This window comes from Epinephelus fuscoguttatus, linkage group LG22 (assembly GCF_011397635.1).
Source record: "Epinephelus fuscoguttatus linkage group LG22, E.fuscoguttatus.final_Chr_v1".
NCBI lineage: Eukaryota > Metazoa > Chordata > Actinopteri > Perciformes > Serranidae > Epinephelus > Epinephelus fuscoguttatus.
Window position 1 is genome coordinate 27,111,341 of NC_064773.1, and position 20,181 is coordinate 27,131,521.

The 20,181-nt window shown below is 40.4% G+C and overlaps 1 protein-coding gene across 2 annotated transcripts in view; it reads right to left on the bottom strand.

The window, feature by feature from the left end:
- ptprz1b (protein tyrosine phosphatase receptor type Z1b) overlaps positions 1-20,181 on the bottom strand; it is a 77,499-nt gene that overhangs the window by 45,623 nt on the left and 11,695 nt on the right. For both annotated transcript variants that reach the window (XM_049567166.1, XM_049567165.1), the window contains exon 2: positions 2,794-2,862. In XM_049567166.1, the coding sequence (XP_049423123.1) occupies positions 2,794-2,862 (69 nt within the window). The remainder of the gene's footprint in view (positions 1-2,793; positions 2,863-20,181) is intronic.

Sequence of the window (20,181 nt, forward strand, 5' to 3'; positions counted from 1 at the left end):
CACGGTTCATGACCAGATTTCATATGAAACAATGATGCTTAGATGTATGAAAGCAATTCATAAGGTGATGTGTTTGTTGGAGGACAAATTAGATACAATGATTTGATCCTGTTTGGGGTTTTACACTTCATTATCTATTCCATTAACTAAAATATATTTTATTTTACTCAGTTTTTCAAGGTAATCAAGGTGTTTTGGATTGTAGGTGTTAATTGTAGACATGTCAGTTTTGGTTAATTATTCTTTCCATAGCCTGATACCCATTAACTGGTAACTAAATGTTAAATTTTTAAGAAAGAAAAAAGCACAGTGACTTGAAATTCAAGATGCTTTTCCTTTTAGTCTGACACTCCAATGACTCAGTGAGCTTTAGCGCTGCATTTCAAAGGGCTATGCATTTAGAGGTGGTGAAATGTTAACATTTTGTCATGTAAACGTCTTGCCTTTTTCATTTTCTGTTAGCTTTGGTGACAGACAGACAGCTATCCATGTTACCGTGCCTAACGCTGTAGTGGCGGCACAGTGTTGCCATTGTGGAAACACTGTACCCCTTCCTCCGTCTCCCCATAACCTGATGAGTTAGCTGTTTTATTTTAAGCCCAGAAACCCCTTTACCTTTGTTAACTATGTTAGGATGACTTGTAATGCTGACACTGCTAACTGTGCTAACAGAGCTAACAGTAATAACATAGTTAATAGTGCTATGAAGTGTTTGTGGCTCAAAATTACTTTACTTTCTTACCAAGGCAACCTGGGGGGACACTGAGGGGTGGGTACAATGTTTCCAGAGCAATACTGTGGGTTGGGAAGGTGTTACTAGCTGTAATCTCAGAATGAGCGCTGCTAGCTAGCTCCCACCACACATGCTTGGTGTGTAATGCAGTAAACTGAAGAACAGCAAAATTAACCTATAGCTCAACATGTGTAACTGGTCAAAAATATTAACCACTGACATCCCTAGTTAGTTGCATAACAGACAGAAGTACGTGTGATGATTATTCATCTGCCTTTAAAGACTTAACGGTAAATAAAACAAAACTGAATTTAAAAAAAAACAAAAAAACCAACAGAATTCATCTTTAAGCAAGTACTGGCTCTGCAACTTTGCAAGCTTCCCAATTAAGCAGCTAAGGCTGAACAGATCCCATACCAGAGAACAGCACTGCCATCTGCCTTTCTAGAAAAACCATTAGCGGCTGCTCAAAATGTCTCTACAAGTCATTAACACTTATTTCAGAGAAATATTCACAGCTAAATTATCAGTTATGTTTATTATTAGTAACATCAATAAATCCAGTTTGCAGTCATGCTGGAGGGAGTTCAAGCTGGTTGGTCAATTAATGGTTTGGAAGACTGGCTTGTAAAGAGGCTGTTTTATTCTTGGGGACTCTGGGAAATGATGTGTCTTATGGCAGGGCTACTTGGATTTCATATCTTTTTCCTGCATTATGCTCCTCAAATGCAATCCATTTTGGGTGCAGGTTAATAAGTTTAATAGCTCTACCTTTAGCCCACTGATGACCTGTTGAGCCTGATCATTCCTCCTGATCGCTCCCCGACCATTAAGAAGCTAATCTTTCCCTCTGGGACCATTACGCTCTGTCTGTGTCCACTCTTTGTTTCTGCTGGTCCACAGCTTAGCCCAGTGGAGGCTTCGTGCTGAAGGAGCTGATGCCATCTAACCATATGGTCCGTGGCAGATCAAGGCTGTCTCACGGGAGGTGTTAACAGATAATTCCTTTGATTCATGTGATATTCAGATTGACATTTACCAGTCTCATGGAGCTGTCCCTTGCGCTGTCTGTTTTAAGAAGTGACTGTGTGATTCTGAACGGTAACCGGAGGGCAGCTCAGAAACTTCCTGTCTCCTGATGATTGAACATTCAAGTTTGGTTTGTCTAAGAACTTCATGTGTGGTTTAAGCTTATTATTAACTACCCCAGGGGTCTGTTGTTATCTTGACTAATCTAACTAGGAGCTAACAAGCAGACTTGGGCAGACCACCCATATTTGTGTTTTTATGGAGTTATACCTCCAGGACTAAGACGCTAAGTGTTTTAGCATCTTCCATCCACTGAGATGAAATAGTTAGCGTTAGCTTTGCTATGCTACACTTGAACTACTCATCAACTCTGTGATTAATACACATTTGATTAATACAACTGATTAACACTTATTTGGGTGGTATATCCGAGGCTCCTAGCTAGCCTAACACAGTAGCTTTCAAACCATGTGCAGCATGCATGGGAATGAATTACAACTTTTAAGAACGGGTTGCAGCGTCTGTGACAATAGCCAGTTACTGTTACATGAACCACCGTGCAGCATATGGATGTAAATCTTACCACTACAGGATCGATTATATCAGAGACTGACCGGCCGCACGTTGGTCATGGCAGATCAAGCTGAAAATTGGTCAATTGCGATGTCACCAGCCGATTGATCGGTGCATCTCTATTAAGATACTAACAGCACTTACACAAGTACTTACAGTTACAAGCTGTAAATGCTATTATAGTGTCAGTACTGTTTTGTAAGTATTGATAGTTATTTTATTGTTTTTTTTTTTTACTTGATATTAAGGTATGTTGCCACCTTTTACAAATACTCTGCTCAGCCAAAAATTTCCCTTTCTATCAAAAAAACCCTACAAAAAACAAACAAACAAACCCACTGTCAAGGACACTGTTACTCCGCATTTATGAAGCAAACTGCTCATATCTCTACACACACATGGCAGTCGAATATCTATTATCAGTACAAAGGGGAATAAAAACAAATGTGCACACAGACCTGAATATGACCAGTCGATATCTTCAGGGAGTTTTCTCAGGCCTCTGACCAGCGGCTCCGCTGCCACAACTACAGCAGAGAGAACGAGAAAAAGGTTATTATGGTCATTTCGCATTTCCACAAACACACACAAATGCACAGACTGACAAGTGAAACCGTGACCAGCTGCTGTGTGCCACATGATAAGTGGCAGGCTTTTCCTGTCATTCATGGGATACTTTTCACAACAACCTTGCCTGCCTTGTAATAAACCAATTTCATTCAGTTGGAGAGGAAAAGTCAAATGTGCTAACACTGTCGTACGTGACTTCACTGCGTTGTGTTGGACATGTTCCAGCAGAGTGGTGTGAGATTAGTTTTCTGTGTATGAATGGCCAATCTCGAGATAGCCTAGGTAACACAGCAACATTTACAACAGATAAAAAGATGGTGACTACTAGGGCATTCGCTCAGCCGCTGCTGTACATGTAGTGACATGATTCCCCCAACAGCCACAGAGCACTGGAGCATTTTTTTCTAAGGTGTAAAATAATTTGTGTGCAGCACACACAGGTTTCTGAATTGGAGCAGAAACAGAACACTAACCTTTAGTCTTACTAATAGAAGCATGCACACACGGTACAAAAATCATTGGTTATCACCATACAGTAGAGCACTTTAGAGGGTGCAGGAGGGAGCTGCATCACCATTAACAGCATTTTTCTCAGTGCACGCACACGCACACACGCATACCTATCTATTTCATGGTAGTAATTTTCACTCAGGGACAGTAGAGGATACAATGATGTATGAAGTCACAGTTCAGTGTGTGTATCTGTGTGTCGTACTAGCTGGACATCCACTAATAGCTTTGTGTCCCTCACTAGCTGTCTTTTCTTGCTCCATGACATATGAGGACACTGAATAACACACACACACACACACATAGATGACCAACTCTCTCTTCCCCAAGCTATTTTGACTCAAGTCTCTTTCAGTTTTCACTTTCTTTATGTTCATGTCTCTTCCACTCTTTCACCTCCTGCTAACAGGAAAAAGTCAGTGCTCTTTGTAATCATCAATAAATTAACTGATGACAGAGAATCCATTTTATTTGTATAAAAACACATTTAGTAATTATGTCAGCAAGTACCAAGTGTGACTCTCTGGTGGGAAAGTTGTACATCCAAAAATCCTAACATTAACACACTCACCCTGCTAAGATTTAACTCCTGTCAAGGTGACACATGAAAACATGTGCGTCATGTTTCAAACATGAAAATTATCCTTAGGAGTTTTCACAGCCAGAATTAAAGCCTGTGCATGGGTATTAACAGTGACATTGTAAAGCACTTCATGCACAACCAGATGGCATATTTCGTGTGATTTGTGGGGTCAAAACTGGTGCAAACAGGCACAACGTATATAATCTGACAAAGCCTGTTTCTGAGCCTCTGTGTAGAGAAAAGGAGGAAGGAGCAGGGGTCCATAAAACCTAAAAACTCATCATAAAGGAGACTGGCACACAAACAACATGAACAAATAAAAAGTAGGGGGAAGAAAAGAATATATCCTCTTTTTTTTCACTGCACAGAGAAAAACCAAACACTGATCCTTTAAAAAGATGAAAGCCCTGTGTGGAGTCAGATTTAGGTCATGGACAATTACCACCATATCCACAACATTAAGATCATCCATGTGGCTGAGATGAAAACAATATAATGCTATTGTTTACCATATAAAGCTGCATGGATAAAAAGATTGGGAATATCTTTGCACGTGTGACAGCATGCACTCGTTCACATAGTTTTATCTAACTATGTGTTGTTGAACTCTTGAAGACATGCAATGCAGTGCATCCTTCTGTAAACTCTTCTGCATCAATGAATATGCAACAAACCCTGATACAGATGCAGCCACAGGGGGATTTTAATGTCGCACTTCACACTTGTTTAACTCACTTTTGCTTCTTTCCCGTTTTTTCCCAAAAGAGACTGAAAGATGCTGAAAGTAGAAAATATTTTCTCTGTTTTCTGTTTCTGGAGTTTACAGGAAGCTCTGTGCTGAATGGCTGGATAATGAGCTAAAAACAGACCATCTATGGATCTTTAAGAAACTCAAAAAAGGTCTTTAAAAGTCTGAGCTCATGTCTTGGTGGTTAATATTTATGGAAGTTTATTCTTCACTTTGGTAGTTAGTTAATATTCTTTCCTTAAAATAAATAAATAACACATTTTGGAAATAAGAAATGAATTGGAATGTGTTTAAGGAAATGAGAAATGATGAATTGAGTCTGGGGCACTTGACCAGCATCTACACTGTGCCATACTAACATGACAGGACTGACAAATACTAGGCTATTATATTATAAATAGCCCGACCAGACTGAGCTGACCACATACTGCTTGCTATACTCTTTTGTGTCTGTATATAAGTGGATGGTGAAAAGACAGAAAGACTTTAGAAAGAAGATGAAAGGAAGGTAGGAAGAACAAAAATTTAAAAAAAGGAATTTCACAAAATAAAATGTAATAAGAGACAAAAACATAAAGACTTGAATAGAAAATAATACAGACAGAAAAACCCCAGAAAGATTCGCAACAAACCACACATTTAGGAGTTTATTTATGGCCTTGTTTCCCAGCATGATGTGTGTGTGAGATTACTCTCTCATTCAGACTGCCATCTATAAATTCAGTGTATTTGATGATTACATTCATCTTTGCACAAAGGGGGAAAGACTGATGGGAGTAATGAATGAAAGTGAGCAAAAGGGGAAAGAGTGAAAAATGGAGTTGACTGTGGCGTTGCAGCGTCAATAATAGCTTCATTAACATCACACTGTGACGGATTTTAATCTAATTAGCCCTTGGCAAACCACCGTGCAACACACACACACACACACACACACACACACACACACACACACAAACCAAAGGATCACCTGTTGTTTCTGTGTGATTTTTGAAAGCTTACGAAAAAAAGAAATTTCCCTTTGAAAAGGAAATGTATTTGGGAGATTTCATTGGCCTAAAATAGGGAAACTGTTTGATGGAGATGGATTTTGAATGTACTTTTATGTGTGAAAGCTCCATAATCGGAGTGGAAATGCACTTGAAATGTCACCAGAAATATAATACACCTTTTGAAGTAAATAACTAGTGTAGTATATGAAGCGTAATTGGTCCCTGCGTGGTCACTGAGGCCAGATGCACATAGAAGATAGGTAACATGAAAAGGAAAATGTGTGTGGCCAGAGTCTTGAAAAACTGAAGTGAAACCACAAAACCAGATGGACCAACTTTGACATGAGTGACCCTTTATTCAGGTCAGTCAGCTGATTAATCCTGATATGACCATTTAAAGTTTCTTTGAAACACTTAATGAAGTTGCACTCACTGGGAACGAGTTGGCCAAGTGATGGATTTCACCTCTTAGCCAATCACTGTGTCCGTACAGGTTGATTTCAGTAAAGTGTCATAAAGGCGTTGAAAGTACATGTAAGAACATTTAAGTCGCCAAACCTGTGTCACATTTTATGTTAATGTTTTATGCAACTTTATAACATTTATATAGTGCTCTGATCTGCTAAAGCTTAGTACAATAAAGAGGCAATGCTTTAATTTTTACTTCTCATAACATTGGTTAGCAGTCAGAGGTCAGCAAGACCTGGTACGAATAATGCAACTGAAAAATGTATAGAAAGAAAATCATCAAAAGTGTAGCTGTCAGGGTGCTCCAGTTGGTCATTTTTATAGAAATAACTTTTTTGCCATATTTGTTTAAACTGTAAGTTTCCACACACAAGTATATGAGACAAAGATCTGTGAAAAAAACATTCATTTGATTATATACATATTCCTTTAAAGCTAAAGTTGCTAAATTTTATGAGAATATCTTTGCTATAACTGTCAGTACATACACAAAGTGTTATATGAGACAGATGTGAGTCTGTAAAATAAAAAAAATGTCCCTCCTCCTCTTCCTATTGCTTCTAATAGCATTGGCCAGAATCTACAGCAGCACATCAAAAACAATCAATCAGAGTCAAGGAGTCTGTAACACAGCTGTCAATCATGTCACTGTTCACTGTTCACTGCCCGTGAACTGTGTTCAAACTATCAAACTAGGCAGTGCCGATAAAATGTGAATCAAGTTTCTGTTACTGCATTGCCTATTTCTCACCTCAAATGTTTTCACAAACATATTTTAGTGTACTATTTCACTGTAAAATGAGAAAGTTTGTGACCTGGCTGCTATGTTGGATATAGTTAAGCGAAGTACCAAGCACCACTAACCAGCCAGAACAACGTTCTTAACTCTGATTGGTTGTTTTTTAAGTGCTGCAGCAGATTCTGGCAAATGCTTTTAAAAGCAATAGGAAAGCAGGAGGGATGTGACTATTTTACAGACTATCTGTCTCATGAAATACTTTGTGGATGTAGCGATAGTTTCAGCTAATATCATAAGAAGTTATTTTCATAAAAATTATCAATTTTATCTTTAAGATGCTGACCATAAACTCTAACAGGGACCTTGTGCTGCATCTCTCTCTCTCTCTCTCTCTCTCTCTCTCTCCTTTGTTTCTTGGCATCTTTCTATTTCCTGTAATTAAGGCATAACAATGCTCCCAAAATGCTTGCTGCTAGCATTTAGGAACAGGTTCTCACAGCATGATAATGAATACAGTAGAAGTGGTAGTGGCAGAGTCTGCCATTCCTGCATCATGACTCCATATGGTTTCTTTAAAATCATAAAATATTAATATCTAGCCCATCAAATGTTCTATTTTTAGTCAATCAGAATCAGTTTTATTAGCCAAATAAATGTGCATGCATAAGGAATCTGACTTCAGTTTTTGCACTGCTCTCAGTTACAAAGAAGTACACACAATAGCTAAGGACAAGGCAAACAAAGTTGGTCATATGGTATAGAATAGATAGGGCTATTACGTACACAAGTATGTGGGAAAAATAGTGTGATAAATACATACATATACAGCTCTAGAAACCAACAATATACATAAAATGTCTATATACAGTGTATATTACATATTATTTAAAGTGGATATGTTATTGTATCATATGTTTTACAGTTAGTGGAACCTGCACAAATTTTATATTAGTAAAAAGTTAATAGTTGTTGCTTTTCAACATGTGGTTAAACACAGTTACATGGTTTGGGAAATGATAAAATGACAGCCACTAGTTTTTGGGTCATACAGGCAAGTTCCTCATTTAGTGGAGCTAACATACAGTAGCTGTTAGTTGTCGGAGACAGCAGAGGAATGAGGTGATGAGACAGTACTGCACAGGCAAAGAGCCAAGAGCAAAGAGACACTGGTGCTCAGCTTTAAGAGCACAGCGGACAGTGATGGGACTTCATCGCTTCAGGCTGGCCATGCATGAAGCTCACAGCTGAATCACTGTATTATTCCACCCATCTGCACTCTATCTGCTTTATCGGATTTCCCAGTGGGCTTCAGAGACCTGACATTAAAGGTTTAGGTGACTGCGGCGGTGGCAACAAGACATTTATATGAATGTTTTATTCATATAGGAAAGGTCAACAGACATGCAGTTTTCCAACAACGCTCCGCTTCGTCGTCACACATTCCTACACCTATCTTCAAGGCTGCCCAAGAGGAAAAGGATGTAGTAAAGCACAGCTTACACTTATAAATATGTAACAAAACTACGTTCTGGTCCAATTTTTACTATGCCCTGTGTACTGGCATGAGTGAGGATGACTCCACAGCTGTCAGTGTGAGACAGAATAATGAAAATGAAGTGAAATGAAAAGCCAAATGAGAATGTGTGTCAGCCAGACACCTGATACTCTGACTACAAGCTTCACTCACACTGAAGTGACAGTCACTGAGGATAATTTACTACAAGAGCTCCACTCATAAACAAGGAATATGGCAAAACATGGTGAGGCAACGCACAAGTGAAGATCATTAGCTCTCACTTGTCAATCAGGTGGATGTTAAAAGCCCTATAAGGGGAAAGGACAAAATGCAAACATAGATTTTCAATGATACCAAAATATCATTGCACATCTTTCTGAGCGGGTACTCAAAGTTATGCTGTTTTATTTTCATTTTGAAAATTAAACATAATCCTTGAGATTTATATTTTTACATATAACCCTGTTTTTTCTCCACACTACTTTTAGTCGGCATTTCCTCAGCAATAGGAATGTTAAGGTATTTAACTATAGATACATCGTAGATTTTATTGTTAGTGGCGGAGTTACTCACACAAAATGATGCATGCTGATCAATTCAGTGTTGCTGTTTGTAATGTTATCTCAATGATATCAGGGTCACTGTTAACTGTTCACTCTATCAGAGCTGTAATCAGCTACTGCTAATGCTTACCCAACATTTCCTACTGCTGATAGTTCACATTAAAAGCATCCACCTGGTGAAAGATATGGTGGCTTTTATCGTGGAGCAGCCAGAGAAAACACAATGTACTTGTCACCAAATATAATGCTAGCCACGGCCATCTGCTGGAATGTCTGCTAGGGTTAGGGTCGGTATGAGAAAAAAAAAAAAAAAAAACGGTTCGGTTTTTGTAAAAAAAAAAAAAAAAACGCATCAAGTCGGTAATACCAGAATTTCGCCACTTGGGGGCGCAATGGACTCATTTAAAATAAAAAAACGACCTTAGGACAACAGAGTAACAGTAACAAGTTGTTTCTTTTATTCCTTACAAATAAATTTTGCAGCTTACTCAATCAGTGCAAACAAGGGTTGCCTCCTTCGTCTGGCTCAAAGCCAAAGTGTTGCCATAGTGGCGCATTCTTTGATTTCGTCGAGACGAAACTGTCCGCCATTATCGACTCCCCGTCACCATTAAACAAACGCCAGGCTACAGTAGAGGCGCATGCGCACTTGCACCTCCTAGCTCAGTCCCCGCCCCACCCCCCTCTCTCCTGCTTGCTGTGCGCTTGGTGAAGAGGTAGACACAGGTGCTCACAGACTCGGGCGTACTATAAGCGAAGCGGACTCCGTGTAAAAATGTCCGTGAAAAATCCCCGTGATGTGAAAAATACATGCCGAACAGTCTTTTGTGTGACACTGGTGCGCGGAGCGCAGTCCGTGCAGTCGTGCTTTGCGCGCACAGGGCTTGCGGACGTCCACTTTTACCGGGAGGACCTCCGCGTACGTTCTGCCCGCGTATGCGGTCCGGTCGGTCTCAAAAAATAAAACCTGGTCCAAGACGGAGTACCGGACCAAACTGGTATTACCGAGAACCGACCCAACCCTAATGTCTGCTATGGTATTAATCTGCACTCAGGCCTCAACAATAAAGACTGCCTGATCGCCCAAGTGCCCTGGACAAGTTAAATACCACGTCAGGCTAGTGAATTTAGCAACTCACTTGTCCAATCGGGGAAGGGGTAAAACAGAAATAAACACATTTTTTCAGGAGATGATGATGGAAGTAGCTGAAGAATGAGCCATCTTGCTACCTTCTCATCTCTGTTGAGAGAAGGTTTATGAGCTGAAGCCAAGTGAGTGTTCAATTATCCTGGAAACAGGAGTTTAGTTGGGTGGTGACAGAGGATATGAGCAAAACTCAAACTACATATTGTACAGTTTTCCAAAAGTCTGAGATCAAGTTGGATGAAACGGGGTCATTTTTCAAAGGCAGTTAAGTTACTGATAAAGGCTAGAGTGCATAACAAGACAGCTAAGAGAGCTGCCGACAACCTCTCTTTCAGGGCCTTGACGGTGCTTATACGAAAGATGATTGCTGAGGAAAGTTAGGTAATTGCAAAACTTACTGTCATAGCATATCACGTTTCCAAAAAGCGCTAAAAGTAAAAACTGACTTTGGGCAAGTAGATTTCTGATTCACTCACTTGACCAGGCAAGTTTCTCAAATAAACTTCAATTAAAATCTTAAGGATTACATCTTTAAAGCGGGTGCTCACACAAAAACATTGACAAAGATCACAAAGGCAAAGGTCATGAAACTGCAACCTTTTTTTCTCACCCTCCAGACAGGCTAGTCTGTCTGCTCAGATCCTCTTACATCAATCTATCTCGTTCCACTCATTCCAAGAGTGATTCTGTGATGAAGTGTTGAAATTTACTGTTTTGTTGTAGCCACATGGCCTTGACCTTTGTACTTCTTCAGTTACCGATTTCTTATGTTTCCTCGAAGACCTTTCAACAACCCAGAAAGAGGGGGCGTGAACTTGTTGCCTTCAATCAAAATAGATTTATGTGCAAAGAAATATAGCTAGCTTGTGCACTGCAGTTTGTGAACCCTGGAGTGTGTCTTTCATCCCTGGTAATCAAAACTCTTCTAAATGTATTGAATTCGAATCTCATAATGACTGGTTTTAAAACAATTTTTTTCCTCTAAATGCATGCAGCAGCAGCCTTAGATGGCAGTTTTTGGGATGGAGATGCTGCAGGGAGGATTCTGTGTTATTAGTGTTGGGATAAGTGAGCCAGTCCCAGCTGAACGCTAATGAATAGCACCATGTTGGATTACAGGGCTCCTGGGGCTGATTTAACCAGAATCCTTGAGATGAAGAATACGTTCATCAGCTGCATTTACACCAACACAAACTGATTTTTAACAGTAGATGTGATTACTGTTGTCCTATTAAATGAAGTTCTGTGTTCCTCCAGGGACAGAAAGCCTGTGTTCAACCAACAAGAGTGGAAGTGTCTGTACGGTTCAGTGCATCTATCCCTGTATGAAGGGTTTAGCTTGAAGGCTGTTAAATGATGTTGTGTGAGTTCTACAGGAAAATGACGGCATTTGATCTTTTTTTCAAACAGCTAAAACCAAACCATGTTTTGAACTGATTCAGTACCAAGGCATGGAGTAGCATTATCTTTGTATAGTGCAGCAAAAACTACAGTTGTGGAGATCGAAAGGGATGAATCAGTGTACATTTGATTTTGATACAAAAAACCATCACAACATACAGTTCACCCCACTATAATATTTTTCACCCTGATGACTAGTTTTAGCAGTGACTAGCAAAAATATACCATCCAGTTTGTTCAATACTGATGCAACAGCAGCTCCTACATAAAGTACAATATCAGTTGCAGACATCCTGGCTGTTTTTGAAAAATGCCTCAACGGCACTCCTCTTTACGGTCCTCTTCTCAAATATATTCTATATTACATAAAGTGTAGTGATTGGCCTGTCAGATCTAAAGTTGATGGAAATCTGTCAAAAGGGGAGGGGGAACAGACGGAACTGTCTGAGCAAATAAAACATTTCCTAGACCTGTATCAATAGTAAACATGTCCATGCCCCACCGTGCCTCAGAGTCTACAGCTACAATGGTGCTTCGGTAAGGCAGTGGTTTGAGCTAATTGCTAATGTCAGCATGCTAGCATGCTCAGGATGTTAACGTGCTTATGTTTACACAGGTGTTTTCACCATGTTCATCACCTTTTCATGCATTAGCAATGTACAGATGAGAATGACGGGGAATAAAGTCAGTTTTGCGGATAACTGGTTAGAAAATAAAGAAGTGGTAAATTAAAAGTGTAAACCTCTTGATGGCTACAAGAAGAGTCTGGTTATCACCAGTCATTTGAATTCATTTTTCCAGAATAACTGATATCTGTATCAAATTTTAAGGCAATCAATTCAACAGTTGTTGAGACATTTCACTGACAAACACATCAACAAACAAAGTGGTGGTAGAGGTAAAGTCAAGGGTTCACCAAAGTCATTCAGGATTCATCTTCTGGTGACCTTAAAAACATACTATCTCCTCCTCTTGGGGCAGCTCTCAGCATACAGTATATCAACGAAACCCGCTGTCAACACATGATGAATGGCATTCCTACCGTGAACTACAAATTAAACTAACTGCTGTTAAATATATTTTGCCAAGTGAAAGGACTCAGAGACAACTGCTGCCATAACTGATCACTGCTCAACACACGACATCTGAGTCGCATAAAACGTGACACCTGTCGACCTCAGTGTCACACACACACACACACACACACACACACACACACACATTCATTTACACTAATACATATATACAGGCACATACCTCCAGGGGCCAGACTATAACTTATATAGCATTCAGCTGTGTTGAGGGTCAGCTGGTTAAATTAGTACGCTTGACTTCTCTCATTCACTGTCTCACTGTCCTGTCACCTTATCTTACTCTGTCAGACTCTGTCTGATCCATATTGGAAACTATGCACAGGGCCATTAACAATATGGCTGCATAAAGACAAGGCAGAGAGGAAGGACAGGGGATGTATAACTAAGATAACTAAGTAGTGAACACTTTAACTTAAATGTTGACAGGAGAGTGCACACATCATCATTAGTTACCTGTCTAATTATCCATTTAATGACTGGGACGTTTAATTACCAATTCTCTCCATTTTAATCTAATAAGAATATATAGTGATATATATAACTGTGGCCTAGTACAGATTTAAAATCACAATTGAGTCCACATATGCATGAGCTCAGGCATTTTGGGACCCTTTATGGTCTATTTGTGCCCTGCTACTCATACTGCAGCATGGGAGACATCTCCCATTCATCTCCTCTGTCCAGCTGAATGAACGAAGCCTCACAGTGAAGTCCAGCAGCACAGGTTATGACTTAATGAGATTAGGCTCCACATTAAATGGAGGATATTGTTTCTGAGTGCTAAACAAACCGCGCATTGTTCCACAGGGACACGACAGCATTAAAGCCGCAATATAAAACCTTATCAGACAAGCCTATCACTGGGATCTGTGTGTGTGTGTGTGTGTGTGTGTGTGTGTGTGAGATAGAGTGTGTGGAGCACTCCAGTTGTTCTGGTGGGGACAAGGGAGTCAGTTTTGTGAGTGTATGGATGGGGACCGTGAGAATTTGGGGCCCTATGGTGGAAGTGGTAATACAGTTGAACAGCTGGGGGGTTGAAAAACCTACATATGCACACACACACACACACACACACACACACACACACACACGCACACACTCAGTGTCAGGTAACAGCCCACTATGTCCAGCCAGATGGGGTATCACCAATTTCTTTTTTGGCTCCACAAAAATCTAATAAAACCGAACTGTTCTGTCATTTAACACTCTGCTCAGCTTTAACCAAAAACATGAACACTGCTGAAAACTGAAAAGTGATCACTGTTCATATTCTCCTGGGTCTCCATGTGACAAAAGGTTTAATATATTGCAGGATAACAGAATGGAGTTTCAACATTTACCAGAGGCAGTGCTGTGGACCGCTGTGCCGACTACACTACTGGATTTGTCTACTGGACATTTATTAATGGTCCAGTATGTGTGATAGAGGGGCATTGAGAAATGATATACAATTTTTTCAACTATGTTTGTTTATGATAACTTATAAAGAAATTGTTGTGTTTTTACCTTAGAATGAGCTGTCAATATCTACATATGGTCAAGGAGGTTATAAAGAGGAGAGGTCGCAACATCATAATGCATTATATCAATGGGGTGCAACAGAGATACAAAGATGTATTACACTGGAGATCACATTTATTTTTCACTCGAGGCATCCCACTTGCCTGAACACAGTTTAACCGCCTTAGGCGAGTGTTTATGTGGAGCCCTGTGACAGGAAGAAAAAATGTTTTGGTGGACACACAACACTACCAGGTAGGGTGCACTCACTGCACTGTGGTGATTTGGTTAATCTAGAGATGACATGCAGATTTTTCCCCACATCAACCAATCAATTGGTTAAAGAGTAGGTGGAATATTAGCTGACCAAGATTCTTCAGTTGATTACAGCCCTACCAAAAGAGGTTATAAGTGAATGCACCCAAAGAGCATCTGAGTGGACACCATCCTTTATTTACAGCGTCTGATGCTGTAACCCTCCAACATCACAACTCCTGTGACACTGCACATGTGTCATACCCCATAGCTCCCATGGAGTCAAAGACTGTGCTTGTAATAGCCTTGCATATTAAGTGGGTCCCCTTCCATGGAGTCCGCCATGTTGTTCTTAAGTAGCCCACAAGAGATATATCAAACACTGGCTCTAGATAGCGCCATCTGCATTTTCATACTGGACACTGTAATTCTCCTACATGCTTGGTACATAGAAGAAGTTTCCGGTCTGCAACCTCACCACGTGTTGATACTAAATCCTGTAGCTGGATCCTTAAGCCAAACTCATTTCTGATCCTTTGTTTATTGTAATCCATTACACTACAATACGCCAGCAGTAAAAAGTACTCCTTGTCAAGCAAATTAATGACCGCCAGCAATTTAAATGAATAATATCCACGCTGACAGCCTGAGTCAGCGAGTGATGCAAGCACAGCTGCTTTGGGTTCACAATGTGTCTTTTTGCCTCTTTCAGCTTCAGTGTGGAAGTGTAGTACGCCTTAAGTGCTGCATTTCAAACTCAGTATTTTGTCCATGCTGAGAATAGAGTGGAGATATTTTTGTTGAGCTGTGAGTGGTAAAGACCCTGCGGGGGGACTGACCTCAAATCTTTGCTCTGGGCTAAAAATCAAACTAGGCGGGAAGGACACATCTTATCAGGAAGCTATGAATAAGTGACGCTCATTGACATTAGACATACGTTCACACACACACACACATACACACACACACACACAGGGACTCACATATGGACGTACACAGATCCATATCTGTGACAAATGAATTGAAAACACAGTTATCAAAGAAGATCAATGGAACCATGATATATGTGTAAACAGAGAGGAGGGTGTGATGTGAGATGACATTTAGGACACATACATACAAGAGGGGGAAACCATGGCGGACTGAAGGAAGCCAGCCAGTTGGCACATGCACGTGTTTGTGTGTGTGTGTGTGTTTAATGTTACACCCCAAATGCTCCCCCCTCCCAAAGTGTGTTTTATGTGCATGCAGGCAGCGAGTTCTGGTTTATCCACTGAGCATGTATGATTGCACATGTCCACCTCACTTGTGAGGGAATTGTTCGTGTGTGTGTGTGTGTGTGTGTGTGTGTCTCTAATCTGCCTGCCTAGTTAGAGCAGTGAGACGCGCCATTTCCATCTGCTCGGCACAAATTGAGAAAATACTGCACAGTGTGTATGTGTGTGTGCATGTATGTGATTAGTAATCCTGTAGCATTTCAGTGGAGCAGGGCTGCAAACTAATACAGCAGCTTCTGGTGAAAAAAAAAAGACTCTTTAAAGATTTTCTGGTATCTGAAAGCATTGATCACTCTTTAACGAGGGGAGCAGAGCCTGAAGTCTGCTGCTGGTTTAACATTAGAAGAGGAACACAAAAAAGACGCAAAGAAGAGAGAGAAACATTAAGACATGTGGCTTAAAGGGCGTTAAGAATTTATTTTGCTGTCAGATTTTCTGTCCTCGCTTTGTTTAATGTTTAAAGTTTTCAGTTATATGGCAGAGGGCAGAAATGCGGTTTATATATTGCAGATTATGCATTCAAATTCATTCTAATTCAACTTTAAAATCACTGAACGTTTTCTATCAGCATTCAGGCTGAATCAGCAGAGTTTCCATGACAACAGTTCACAGCGTCATGACAACAGAAGAGCCCCCGATGGCGTGTGGAACACCCTGACTTCCTGTCGGCTTCCTGCTCCGATTCTCTCTATTGCCATGGATACAAAACCATCACCTCTCCTCTCTATCTTTCAATGCGAGGTCACACCCCCAATTCCTCACTTGTCTGGCAGACATCACACACAGACACGCAGCGATAATAAAACACAAAGACATGTATTCAGACACACATACATGCACTCATAGACTTCCAAACATAACCCCTATACAAATAAAAGCATGCATACACATGTGTGCACTCACATATAGGCACTGGAGTGCTGTTTTAGAATGTGTCTGCAAGTACGTATGGACTCTAAGCGCCCACCCAAAGATTTCTATTGAAATGTGTGTGTGACTCAGGTTGGTGGTCGACTGGTGGGGGTTGGGGTTAATCAACTTTCAACCCACTGATTAGTCACAGCAGCAGCCCCCCGATGAACTTTCTCACTGGTAAAAGAAAGTTTGCTCTGTGCCGAGATCCAGTTCACTTTCACTCCATTCCTCCCTGAATTCCACGCTTCACTGAGCAATAGACAGGCCTCCATTAACCTTTATCAAACCAATTGGTTTTGGTCCCCACTTAACTTCATCGCTGCTGAAAATAACAAACCTAACTGCAGAGCATCAGATGAAAGCCCTGCGACAAAATGTCAGCTTTTTCTGGAGGGAAAAAAGGCTCTACTTTGAGAAGTTTCTGTTGTGATATCTGTCTTTGTCTCTCTCTTTGAACTCACAAAGTCTTTGAACAATGAAGGGGATGTTTGTCAGCAACTTCTTGTCCTAACTGCATCTTCCTCTATAACTTTTTTTCATAATGTTTTATCACAGCGAGCTCTCACATACAATAAAGCTTGAAGGAAAAAGACTCTTTAATTTGAGAAGCTCGGTAAACTTCAAAGAACGCTAATGTTTTCTGTCTGACTTGCTCACTTGAAGTAATGTAACACTGTTGATTCAGATTAAGTCACAAAGTGGAGGTACAACAGGAAGGACCACCCATCTCCACTAATACAAGCACTGCAAATGTGCCCTTTCTGTCTCCTATAATTTCACTGTAGGTGAACATTTGTTCAAAATCTTCTCAACCTGGAAGACATCATGAATCAAAGCTTAAGAATAAAATCAAAACTCCCTACATCTAGATAAAGATTGACTCACGAAGAAGGAACCATTTAGTTTGGACAAGGTCACATTTCACTTAGGTCACGTCAGGTGATTCATCTAATATTTGAGTAAAGAGGTCTTTCAAATTTAAACAGATCTTTCTGCATCCGCCCCTGACACTTTGTGCTAAAATGTGAAGCTTTCTTGTACAGTTATAAATGAAGCACCTGGTACTGGACAAATTCCCTGTAAACGCTCTCAGGTTACGGCTGGTATTGGACGAATTCCCTGTAAACGCTCTCAGGTTACGGGGGGTTCATTTCCACTGGACACTGCCAAAATGCAACTATTGTACAAGATAATCTGGTTAAAGACAATCATTAAATGGCAGATACCGCATCTCAAGTCTTGTCCCTTTCAAAAGGTGTTTGCAGTTTACTGCTCTATGTGAAAGTGGGGCAATGTAGCAGTAGACTAGTCATGAATAACATGTAATATGTAAAGTCAATTGTTGATATCTATGTATGTAATAAACTCTGCCTTTTGAGACTGTAGCTCTGATTACTTCACTTTACCTCACTTTAATGACAAGATATCTTGGTTCGGTGGAATTTGCTTTTGTGACAGCATGGCAAGTAAGTTCACACCATCAGCAACATCATGCAATAGCACAACTTGAATACACAGGAGCAGAGCATATCCTAGGGTGTGCCTTCGTGCTGTCACAATCTGTGTGACCTCTGATGGTCAGAGGGTTTGCAAAATTTGCAAGACAACAGTCATATGGGTAAACCAAAGATGCACCGTGTCAGACAGAACAATACTATACAACGAAGATACCCTATGGTTGTGACGCACTGTGAATAAGACATCTTCTGTCATCAATCAAGCTCTGCTCCCCACAGGGAAAGAGGAATACCAATGAAATAGTTCTATAAGCAGAGCATCTAAGCAGATTTAACCAGTTCTCATTTAGATTAAGGTCCATAATCTGATTATTAATAGCACTTCTCTTCTTTACATAAGTCTTGTGTGCCCATCAGCTGGCTAGCCGAGTAGTAGCAAGGTTCTCTCCCTCTTCGGTTGCATCAGTCCTTGGTGCCAGCCTTCTAAAAAACAACAGTGGCTTTTGTATGTGGGCACCGACACAGACAGACGGCCATTGTCAGCTGCTGTAACTTCAGACAGACCTCTTCAACTGGAGAGACCACAGAGAGAGCACTGGCATTTTGTGGTTTCAGGGACTTAGTTTCACTCTTCCTCTCCTTTTCACCTTTTGTCCCTTGTGATCCTGCCATCCTCTTTTTCTACTTCATGCTGGTGATCCCTCGCTACTCCCTCAAGACTCAAATGTTCAATTTAAAGGCAAGCATTATTTTACACTTTAGGTAGTCATTATTTCAGGAGAAGTTAAAACGCCAAAGGTGCCAGCATGCTCAAACTGAGGTGCTTGTCAGATGGTTGAACAGCTCTCCAGACTTTCTCTCCCCACACCTTATAATTGTTGGAATTGGGCATTTTTTCTGTAGCAGACAATCTGACTTTCATGCACACTTGGCCCCGCGACTTGCCAGCAACTTCTGTCACTTTTTGTATGTACAAACAAGTCCAACACTATGAATGCCTTTCAGCAGATAGTGTCTTAAAAGGTGCACCATTAACCACATATCTAAACTATTATTCAGTGGCACAATCACATTATCACAATGTAGCTTTATCAGGGAAAAATAAATTGGGCTCATGCCTTAGACAATAGACTTGTCGGTGAAGATTCTCAGTCATCCAGGTCATGGTAATCATAAGTGCTGTATCGCAGGCAACTGGACTTGCTTGCGTTTCTTGTCCAAGAAGCTTCTTTTTCTTGAAGAAGACTCTTCTTCTTGAAGAAGCTTCTTGGATGAGAGGCGCAACGTCTTCAAGAAACACAAGCAAGTCCAGTTGCCTACGATATAGCACTTATGCTTAGACAGTAAAGCATCACTGGGTCTTCACTGAAATTATTGAATATCTGCTATAACAACAGACATTATGATATAAGATACAGGACTGTCTGTACTAAAAGTCTACATATTCACAAATCTGGGTGCATTTTGTGAACCTATAAAATTATTGTATTTACTGCATCCTTTCAGATTTTAAAGCGTCAGGGACGGATGACACGTAACAAGCAACATCAGTGCAAGTATAGCCCGGCCTTAACTACATGGTCATGTCTTATACTGGAATGACACCATGATTATACAATTCATGTTACATACATACAGAATTGGGCCTACAATAGTCAATGTATCTGACAAAAAAACAAAAAAGGTTTTGTGGAAAAATCAATAAACTGGAGAAGTGTTCAAAAAGCTGACCTCAGGACATAGACCAGTCATTCTGATTCGTATCAAGGATGTCAGTTGAGGTTAATTTTGCTTTAGATAGCCCAACACCCATTAACCAGTAACTCAACTTAACTTTCTTAATTTTTAAGAAAAAAAATGACAAGTCAAATACAAGAGGCCTTTCCTTTTAGTCTGGTGCTCCATTGACTCAGTGAACTTTAGCACTGCATTCCAAAGCACTATCCATTTAGAGGTGGTGAAATTTTAATGTTTTGTGATGTAAATGTCTTCCCTTTATTTTTTCTGTTGACTTCGCTGACAGCCAGCCAGCTAGCCACATTAACATGCAGAAACACAGCACCCACTGCCCAGCCTCCAGTTTCAACTGGTTAGCTAACACTAGCCTTGGC